Source organism: Cryptomeria japonica, chromosome 1 (assembly GCF_030272615.1).
Source record: "Cryptomeria japonica chromosome 1, Sugi_1.0, whole genome shotgun sequence".
Taxonomy (NCBI): domain Eukaryota; kingdom Viridiplantae; phylum Streptophyta; class Pinopsida; order Cupressales; family Cupressaceae; genus Cryptomeria; species Cryptomeria japonica.
The window spans coordinates 516,759,577-516,771,019 of NC_081405.1; the positions used below are offsets into that span (position 1 = coordinate 516,759,577).

Sequence of the window (11,443 nt, forward strand, 5' to 3'; positions counted from 1 at the left end):
CAGATTCTGCCTTGTCAGGTAGAGGCAATTAAATATTCAAAGTGTCCTTATGGGAATATACTTCTGGCTCAAAGGCGAGGTTGGTATTCTTTTATCCCATTATTTGAAATAAAAAGTGTTGAGATTGGGTATTCAATTCCCTTCTTATTTTCAGTCCCTTTAAAATGGTGGGAACTCCTTTGGAGGAATCTAGTTTCTTGAGCTATGAAAAGAGATCTAAAAAGAAAGCGGATATTCTTATCAAACACTCTTATACGCTTCCAAAATTGTTGGATGCCTCTGATTTCTTAGAGCTAAATAAGTCCATGGAAAGATATGATTGCTTTCAAGACAAGGAAATACAACAGTTAGATTTGGATTTGATGAAGATTGGAAGAGACTTTTTTTTCAGCTTGGTCTTAATAATATTGGAGAGAATTCACTTAACAATTGGTAACCTTTTCAAAGAGACAAAGATGGCTCTTATTTATTAAGGATAGAAATGGGTTTATCTTCAAAACATAAGATTAAGATCGCATCAAAGAGCTCTTCCATTCTTGTCCAAAATGTCTTTCCTGAGAAAGTGAAATATTCTCAACACATAGTGAATGATTCTCTAGAATATGGTTGTGAGATTTCAACTCCTATGAGGTCTAAACGAGGAAGACCAATGGGTAGTTCTATCAAAACAAGAGAAAATTCAAGAGGGAAAAATAATTCATTATTTTCAGTTGTCTAGAGTTTGAAATCAGATAGAAAAAGATCAATGAGACATGGGAAAAAAAGCATTAGAGGTTTGCATTCAGTACCTATGAGGAAACCATCCTTATTGCCTTCCTTAGATACTTGGGATAAGGGAGAACAAATTTTAAATTTTGTACATAGATATTCCATATCAACATAAGGGTTTGACTTTAGAGGAAATTGGAAGCCCATCCTCTCTTTTGGATCCTTCTCTCCTTCAAGTCTTAGAATTTGAGGATTTAGCAACTTCTTCCCCTTTAACAAGAGAATTGATTGTAGGTTGTGATTTTTTAGGCATTATTGAGCTATAGATAGGAGAAAGTGAAGACTCTTGGATTGAGAAACTAAAATTAATTAAGAAAATTTTAAATCTTGAGGAAACCGGAGAGGCTAAGAGTGGGTTACTAGAACTTGATACTTTTCTTATGGGAGTTCCTTCAGAATAGATAGTTAAGAGCCTCTAGATCTTCTTGAGAATCCTTCTAGAAAACTTAAACTAGACTGTGGACAATCTCCAAGATGTAGGAGAGGCAAAAAATCCTCAGTGGATCTTAGGACTCTTGATGGAGAAGATAGGAGTCAACTAAAAATTACATCCTCGTGGAGCTTAGGGATGGGGAAGTCCCCTTGCAGGGATTGATCAAGATTCTCTCACGGAATGTAATGAGTTTGAATGCCCCAAATAAAAAACACTTGGTTAAGTGTTGCATCAAAACCTCTAAACCGGAGGTAGTTCTACTCCAAGAAACTAAATTGAATAGAGAACAAATAATAGCTTTTACAAAAAAATTAGGCTAATAGGAAGTGGAATTTATCAAAGTTGTGGGTTTTGCTAGTGGTTTGGCCCTTTTGTGGAATCCAAGAAGAGTTTCCTTTTCTCATTCTTCTTCAAACAGACATTGGATAGAAGGTTCTCTTAATAGCTTTCAGAAATAGATAAATATTACAATATTCAATGTATATGGACCATTACAAAATAATCAAAAGTTAGCTTTATGATGGGATTTGGATAGGACTTTTGAAACTGTCCCTTAGAATAATGTGGTGCTTGGAGGAGATTTTAATGTTTTCCTTCATCTTTCAAAGAAATTTGGAGGTATCCAAAAGGAATCTCAATCTCAAATTTATTTTTAGGATTGGTTTGTAAGAAACAATATAATGGATATAGCTTTAGTAAATGGAGTTTTTACTTGGAACAACATAAGATTAGAATTTAGTTATATCATGAAGAAGTTGGATAGATTCTTCTTTAAAGGGGATCTCTCATTGACACCGTTTCATTGAAATCACAAATACTGCCCATCTCTGGTTCTAATCATTTTCCAATTCAATTAGAAAATTAAGGAGACAAGAAACCCTTAAATTGTCCTTTTTAAGTTTGAAAGAATGTGGATGAGGGATCAATGTTTTCTTGAAATGATTGAAAAATGGTGGATGGTTGCAAGCTTTGAAGGATCCAAATTATTTTGTTTCATTTCCAAACTGAAAATGATTAAACAAAATCTTCTAAAATGGAATAGAGAGAAATTCCTAAATATTTTTTAAGTCAAGTTAGGAGTTGAACAATAATTGGAACTTTTAAACAAAGAGGTAATTCAAAATGGTATGGATCAGAACTGGTTCATAAAAGAGGAGCTCCTCCAAGAATATGAAGAAATCCTAGCTAAAGAGGAAACCTTTTGGAGACAGAAATCTAGGGAAGTCCGACTCTCTGAGGGAGATAGAAACTCTAAATTCTTTCATAATAGTACTAAACAAAGAAGAGAAATTAACAAAATCTCAAGAATAAAAGATGAGAATGGAAATATTGTCCAAGATCCTGCTACTATTTTAGAAAAATCAATATCCAATTTCTCAAATATCTTAAACAATTGGGATGGTTCAGATTTGAGACCCAAGAATGAGCTTTTAATGAATATCCCAAGTATCATTTCCGAAGAGGATAATAAAATGCTCAACGATAAATTCTCATTGAAAGAAGTATAAACTACCCTTAGCCAGCTTCATCCAAACAAATCTCCAAGTCTAGATGGATTTCTTGCCTATTTTTTCAAAAATGTTGTCTTATCTTAGGGATTGCGCTTACTGAGGCTTTAAAGGCAGCAAGGAATTCAAATAAATTTTTGAAGGATATTAACAACACTTTCATTGCCTTAATCCCAAAGAAAGAAAAGTCTCTTAAATTGGATGAATGTTGGCCCATTTCTCTTTGCAACACTATTTATAAGATTTTATCAAAAGTCCTAGCTAATAGACTAAAGAGAGTTCTCCCATTTATAATCTCTGAAGAACAAACAAGGTTTGTCCCGGGAAGATCTATCTTGGATGGGGTTATCATTGTTCAAGAAGCTATTCATTCAATTCAAAATAACAAGATTTCAAGCAAGCTTATTAAATTGGACATAATTAAGGCATATGATAAAGTTGACTGGAGGTTATTATGTTAATTTTTAGAGGCCTTTGGCTTCTCCAAAGTGTGGATTAATTTAATATTTTATTGTATTTCAACTCCACACTTCTCATTTTTAATCAATGGATGATCTCCACAAGGTTTCTTTGATTCTCCCAGAGGCCTTCGACAAGGAGACCCTTTCTCCCCCTTCCTCTTCATCATCATGACCGAATCTTTGGGTAGGGATTTCTATAGATTCCAACAGGATGGTTTCCTCAGAGATATTAAGATCACTAATTTACTTGAGGCGGTTACTCATCAACAATTTGCAGATGACACTATGCTATTTGGTTATGTTGCTAGAAGAGAAGCTGTTAAATTTAAGAAGATTCTCAAAGTGTATTCTAAAGCTTCAGGACAATAGGTAAACCAAGAAAAATCAAAAGTCTTCTTTTTTAATGTGAAGTTGGTAATACAGAAACAAATTTTAGCTTTATTGAGTTTCAAGGAAGGGAAACACCCTTGTTTGTATCTAAGACTGCCCCTAGATAAGGGTTTGAGATCAACCAAAGTATGGGATCCAATGGGAGAAAGAGTGGATAAAAAATGGAATCTTGGAAAACAAAATGGCTTTCATGGCTAGAAAGAGTTATAATGCTAAAAGTAGTCCTTTTAGCTCTACCTATTTATCTTATGTCTTGTTTATCTCTCTCAACCGAAGCTAGTTCAAAATTAGTAAAGAAAATGAGATCTTTCTATTCGCAAGGTATGGCTAAGAAAAAAGAATGGCTTAGATTGCTTGGGATAAGATTTGCAGACCAAAATCTTTGGGGGGAGTTGGATTGAGGAATCAATAATGGCAAAATAAAGCTTTAGGAGCAAAATTAGTTTGGAAAATCTATAAGGATTTCAACTAGAAGTGGGAACTAGAATTCTCAAAGGAAAATATTTAGATGACACGAGTTTGGAAGCTATTTTTCAGGATCCAAAATCCTCCAAAAGGTTCAAGGGTATGGAATTTTATTTTGAATTGTAGGAATCTCATAACAGATTAGATCTCATGGGACGTTAATGATGGCAATAAAGATCTCTTTTGGTCAGACTCTTGGGGTGGATACCCTGCCTTGGATAAATTGATGGGTCATAATAATCTAAAGGCTATAACAGAAAGTAGATGGGGAATCCATGTAAAGGATTATATTGAATTGGTTGATGGGAATCACTTTTTGGGTTGGAAATGGAAAAGTATTGAGAACCTGCCAGTTGATAGAGAAGAAATTAAGATTCTCATTGAAACTCTCCAACAAAGATCCTTAGTATTTAATGCAGGTCTAGACTTAATAATTTGGACTGGGGCTAATTCAAGTTGTTATAACTCTAAAGATGGCTACAAATCTATAGTAGTAAAACATAACTTCAAGAAAATTGAAATACGTGTTTCTCTTTGTTGGGATAAAAGGTGTCTACCTAAAGTGGGCTTTTTTGCTTGGGCTACTTTATAGGTTATAATTTTAAAAGTTAGGTTTTGTGGGTCCTTCAATCTGTGTTTTAGATGAACATGATGAAGAATAAACTAATCATATTTTGTTGTCTTGTCCCTTTGCATTTAAATGTTGGCAATGGCTCTTCACCAAATTAGGTTGGATCCCACCTCTACCCAATGACATTTTGAGTTTATTCAAAGGTTGGCCCAACCTTTTTTCCTCTAGTCTTTTTAATTCATTATGGATCTCTTCTCCTTTAGTCTTAATTTGGGAGCTTTGGAAGGAAAGAAATAGAAGAATTTTCCAAGGGGAAAAATTGCCATGGGAGACCCTTATTAATAATCTTGAACCAACCATTGTTAAAGTAGTTAATAGAAAACTCTCTTCTCCTAAAATTTAAAAAGTCTAAATTTTCTAGTTGGGATAGCAAAATGAAGAGCAATTGGTTTGGGTTGACTACTCCTTTTTGTTGGGAAAGGAGGTGAGGCATCAATAAAAGAAAGAGCTTTGACTGCCTAGACTCTTCCAAAAGAAGGTTGGTTTAAAATGAATTTTGATGGGGCCTCTTGGGGAAATCCTAGAGCTTCATGTACAGGATGTATAATCCACTCTTCAATTCGAGAAGTAGAAGCTAAGCAAGCGAAAGTATTAGCAGATGACACCAATAATGTTGCAGAAATCCATGCAACTATTGAAGGACTGTCTATTTGCAAGGATCTTGGTTTTAAGAAAGTGGAAATCCAAGGAGACTCAACCATCATAAAAAATGCTTTAAGAACTGGTAGCACCCCAAATCGAAGACTCAATTATTTTCTACGCAAGGTCATTGATCTGTTAAAATTTTCTGATGCTTTTACCATAAATCATGATTTAAGAGAGGCCAACGGCTTGGCGAATCAATTAGCTAACAGGAGAGCAGATGGTTTTAATGGGAAATACATTTGAATATTTGGATCTCATGAGTTAAGAGACTCAGAAATTGAGTGACTCGGAACTTCTTTTTGCCCTAATTTTTGAAATCAGGATCAATGGATAAATTCAGTAGTAAAAGCTTCTTTCTTTGGTTGATGAAGTGTCTCTTCTTAGGAGTGCTTGATAAATCATGGGAGAGAAATTACTTGGCTTGACTATCTCTCTCAATCTTCCCACTACCTGTCTCTACAGTGTTTGGCTATTTGACATATTGCATTTAAGCCTCCAACAACTCGATATTTTTGGATGTAAAGTTGTTATTTTGAAACGTTTTGGCTTGGATTTCAAATGTTGTTGTTGCCTTTAGTTGAGGCATTTAATGAATAAAATTGTTAGAGGTTGGGTATCCCATAGGATCTCTCATCGTGTTTGCCAAAATATTTTTTCTAAGACTAAGATTTCATCTTTGATGATCCTTTAGCATTGGCTAGAGTTAGCATCGAGTGGTTGATCAAAAAGAAAGCATCGGGTGATTAGCACCTCCCCTAAATTTGACAGATGGTTCCAGAAGTGCTGCAAAGAATATGGATTCCCCTATCAGGCTCATTTCTTCCAAAAGACAGATGGCATTCTTGGGCGAAATAAAGGGGAAACGACTGAAGGAGGTGTTAAATGTGTCACATTTTGTTATTATGAGGGCAGTTAAACGCATTTTAGGAGAAGAATTCCTCAAAACCAAGCACAAATAGAGAGTAAATATGGAAATCCTGGACATGTTTGTCGCCACCCTTCTCCATACTGGCCTTTTCAAAGAAAAAACTAAAGCATTATGTAGTAAGGTTTTCAAGTTTGATTTGTTGGGTGATTTAGGTAATTTCTTAAGGAATATTGATGAGAAACTCACAATTTTGTTGCCAAAGGATTATATGGTGACTATAAGAGGTGGAAAAAGCCGTCCAAGATTTCCCATTTTATATATTGAGGCAGAGAAGCTCTTCTGCACAAGGAAATTTGAAATCAAAGCTAATGCTAATTTCCTCTCGTCAATCTTTCATTTTTCTAAAATTTCTTATCAGAATTGGATAAAGAAATATTTTGATGGGGATGGCCTTTCTTCTCTTGCTCCAGATAAAACATTGGAGGGTTGGATTATAGACCTGGAAGAACTTATGGCTGATCTCGGTCTAGAGCCTTCAGATGTGACAGTTTGCTTTCCTCCTCCAAAACCAATGCTGGCTCATCAAAGGGTTCCAATGACTGTCCATATAGTGGATACTTTAGCTACTCTAGCTCCCTCTTCTCCTGCTTGGTGATCTTTCAACTCTACTTGAAGCAAGGTGATTCTTGGCTACAGTGTGTTTTAAAATTCTCTCTTTCTACATCTTGTATGCTCAAATTAGATAGTCTATGTATTTAGTTCTCTTTTTGGCTTTCTGGCTCTCTGCCAAGACTGTAATTTTAGTGTTCTTCGTTTCGTGCCCTAGATGGATATTTTGGATTGCCCGGATTTGCCTCTAGTTCTGGTTGGTCTTATTTTACAGACTTGGTTAAACTTATGTTATATGTATTTTATGATTTTATTTAATATAATCGACATTATCCCTTGGTTGATAAAAAAAAGATTCTAATGAATACTTAAAAAAACTTAGGTTTTACAGATGCTTTGAGATGCTTTCTTTTGCGAGGTTTCAATGGGAAGATTGGAGAGCCTTCACCCTAGATATAGACTTGAGAGGAGGTTTTTGTTGGAGAAAGTCATTTTTTGTTTAGTGTATCCTTGAGGATGTATCTCATTCCCGCTCTTCGTCTACTAAGTGAATAATCATTTGATAAGAATTGCCCACATTATTTTTAGATGTATTCTATTTTATGCTTTGTCTTCTTGTAGATATGGATCTTGAGATTTGATTGTTAATTCTAGAGGTTTGATTTAAGGAGTGTTTAGTGTGTTTATATCCTTGTGCATATAAGTTTGATTTATGATGTCATTTATGATAATTATAACACATGGCATTGAGCTTATTTCTAGTAACAAAAAATATCAAAGTTTTATCTTATTTTGTTATACAAATAATTACATCTATGTATTTTATTAAATAAGTGGAGAAGGGCCCCAACCCGCTATATGATTGTTACAAAGACAAAACAATAGAGTTTCCCAAGACGTAACCAAAGTAGGACTGGACAAAAAGTAGACAACCTAAAGAACCTTAACATATTTCCTCCACTTAACGACTCCAAACCATCCTAATCTATTACCAACATAAGGACAAAGGGAAAAAAAAAAAAACTTAGCCAAAAACTAACAAATTAGGACTAAACAACCTTAGAAGCCATAAAATCCATTTTTACATCTATTTTCCTTCTTTGAACAAATATTCAACCAGTGCTATCATCTAGGCATGTAAACCTAGGAGAAAGGGAAGAATAAATCTCTTCATAAGCCCCACCTAAGTGTAAAACATAGACATAAAAAATGGAAAAGAAGGAAGACTATAAGACAAAACATCATCACTAAAAACAACTTTACTAGAGGGAACAATAGCAAGATGAATATCAATAGAGGAAACATTAGCAGGACACGTATCACCTAGGGGAATAGTAGAATGAACATCGGTGTTACTAGCAACTTGATCATAAGGGATGCAGTTATCTTCAGAGAGATCCAAAGAGGGAGAGGACAACTTAGAGACATCTAAATCATTGGAATAATTATAGAAAACCATGAGATGTTGATGTTCATAATTAGTCAAATAAAAGGAGGGGGACTTGCAAGAACCACGAGAGGAATCAGAGGCTAAATGTCTTTTATTAAAGTAGTGTTTAAATCTAAAAGGAATGCCTTCATATTCACTACTAGCTGAGAACAAGGGTGGTCTTGTACCTACAAAACAACATTACATAGAAGAGCATTCAATAGATCAATCTCAACTATAATGCCAGAAATTCAAGACTTCCCAACTCCCACGTGTACAAAACAATGACCACATAGAATCTTTGTAACCCGAAGACACGTCACCCCTTCCTATGACGCATATTAGAGACTTTTTGCACTTCTAGAGTCTTCATTTTTTTGTCAAAGACATCACTTCCACATCTCCCATCAACCCCTCGATTCCCGCTAGGCTTTTGGCCTTCTCCCTCTTTCTCATTTCCTTCTTTATTCCCTTTTCATTTCTTGTTTCCTTCTTGGTTTATTTCTTTTTGTCATTGTTTTGCTAGTTATGATTTTGTTTGTTTGTTTTTATTTTTTTATTTCATTAACTTCTTGTTTTTGTTTCTTTATTTTTCTTTCTCCTTGTATTTTTGCTTTCTTATTCTATTTCTCTCGTATTCATTTGCTCTACTACATTTGTTTTCCCGTGTTATTTGTAGTTTTATGAGTCAATAGCTAAGAATGAATTCTTTCTTTCTTTCTTTGCTAGTGGTTCATTGTTTCTCTTCATCTTGTCTAGCCTTCCTTATTTTTTTAGCTTTTTAAATTGATTTTTTATTTTGCCTTTTATTTATTTTTTTAATTTTTTGTCTCTTTTTCAATTTTGATTTTCTCGTTTTAATCCTTAACATATATATGTATATACGTATTTATGTATATGTATATATGCATACACACATACATATATATAGTTGATTTTCATTGCCCTATTTTTATTTTCTTGTCTTCTCTTTCTTAGTTATATTTTATATTTTATTTTATATTTTTAAATACTTTTGGTTTTTCATTTTTGTTGTTTCTTCCTCTTTTTATCTTTTTTTATTGTTTATTTTTTGATAGCTTTCATTTTGTTTTTCTTTTCTTTTTTTATCTTTTTATTTAAATTATTTTCTCTTTGTTTTGATCTTTATAATCAATTTCTAACTTTGAACACTATGCACTCTCATCTCACATAGTATAATTCAAAAATAACACAATAATGATGGTTGGTGTCAAGGATGCCCAAATCATGATATAGTAGAGGCACAAGGATTGGAGTGACTAAAGACTCCCCTAGAGTTAAACCTAATGCTTGCAATGAATATCTTCTCTCCTCCTATCATACTCATGTTAGAGTAATACTATCATCGAAACAACTTGGATGAATCCATCTGACTTGCACCACTACCAATATACCTTGCATAAGAAGAAACGCCAATGTACCCTTTCCTAGAATTAGCATTAAACCCCACACACTAAGCAACATATTAAGCCTAGAGAATGTTAGTCAACTCTGAATGTTTAACACTTTTAAGCCTAGAAATCAAAACCTAATGTGTGTGATTTAAGTCGTTCGCTTCCTAGAACTATGATCTTATCTAGGAAGTAAACCAACACCATAAACAATATGTGAAGATCCTTGACCATATAGATCATCAAGCCCTTACTCTCCATATAGAATGCAATGAAGTAGAATGTGCACAACATTAAAAAAAATAAAAATTGAAAATACTTTAGAAAGTCTCAAGTTGATTTAATCTAAAGATATAATGAGGGATTCTAAAACCGTCACCAACATAATAGCGCCTTGCTCCATTAATGACAGCTTTAGAATATGTTTTGAACATCCATCAAAACTGTAAAAGATATTTCGTTGCAACTACAACCACTCTGCTAGACATTTATAGAAATGAGAAGTGACTTCATGAAATACAATAATAGTGAAATAAAACTAAATTTATTTGTTGAAACAGCCCTAGAAACTCTCAAACAATTTCACAATGTTTGTTGTCATTTCCTAAGACATACTCTTTGAATAGGTGTTTTGGACAATACATTCAAAACGAATGCTATCTCAAATATTTTTGTTGTAATCGCCAGGGTAGACATGCACACACTAGATGTTGGAGTAGAGATAGTATATGAACCATTCCACACACACACAATATATATATAGTATAAGTTATGGATTGTGTCTGTAATTGATTCCAGATATAAATAGGGGATAAGATTTTATATATATATGGTCTAAGATTTTCAATAATGCCAAGGGAAAAAATCAACATATGGACTTGAAGGTTATTATTTAAGCCTTAGAGAATAAGTCTTCTCACTTAATGGTTAGGATAGATGTATAATGTTAGATACATTTTTTATTTTTTTTAATAAAGACTACTTAATACAAAATTTGAAAACAAAAATAAAATTTTAAAGATAGGAAGGCTTGATAAACCTAGCTCTAATACCAAATGTAAAGTCACTTTTATCCATGGTTAATTAAGTATTAGGAACGGATTAAATAAATTAAATATTAAAATTAAGATCATTTATAAGATGTAATGTTTTTAATATGAATGTAAATAACCAATGTAAGCTATAAAATATAAAATTTGGCAAGAAATATAAAGTCATTAATTAACACAACAAATGGAATAACATAGCCACATAATTCAACCATATTATCATCAAATCATATATAAAACATTCTCAATAAATCTTATAGCATCAAGGTTTTCCAATACTTATCTCAATCTTGAGCACTTGTCCAACAGTCATTCTCACTCCAAGAAGACTCTAGTGGCCTTGGCCCTCATAGCTATGACAAATCAAAGAGTAACAAGTACTACGTTGCTCTACACAATCTTAGAAACCATTAAAATTCATCAATGACAAGTTGAGAATCATTGTACCTAAATATTTATAGCCTCTATTACCAAAAGAACTCCTTTTGTGTGTTTTCTTTAGATGATTGAATTGGAAAAAATTAAAATTAAAATTAAAAAAAAACTTGTATATGGACATTTTTGGTTGAAAGGTTTCCAATTGGCAACCTTTCAACCAACAAGGTTTTGGTCAAAAGGGTTTCAACCGAAACCTTTTCGACCAAAAGCGTTCTGCTCAAAAATATTTTGGTCGAAATATCTATTTGCAATCCTTGTTGGCAGCCACCTCATCATCTTTCATAATTTTCTGAAACTTGCCACTTGAACAAAAAATTTCTTCAATCAAAATGATTTT

General features: G+C 33.4%; 1 protein-coding gene across 1 annotated transcript; it reads left to right on the top strand.

The window, feature by feature from the left end:
• The first annotated feature begins 5,145 nt into the window (after positions 1-5,145).
• LOC131070291 (uncharacterized) lies at positions 5,146-5,544 on the top strand. Its single transcript, XM_058005800.1, has one exon. It carries the CDS (start codon positions 5,146-5,148, stop codon positions 5,542-5,544), a length of 399 nt encoding a protein of 132 aa, XP_057861783.1.
• Positions 5,545-11,443: the final 5,899 nt, after the last annotated feature.

Coding starts and splice junctions, on each gene's coding strand:
- LOC131070291 (XM_058005800.1), top strand. CDS start 5,146: ATGAATTTTGATGGGGCCTCTTGGGGAAATCCTAGAGCTTCATGTACA.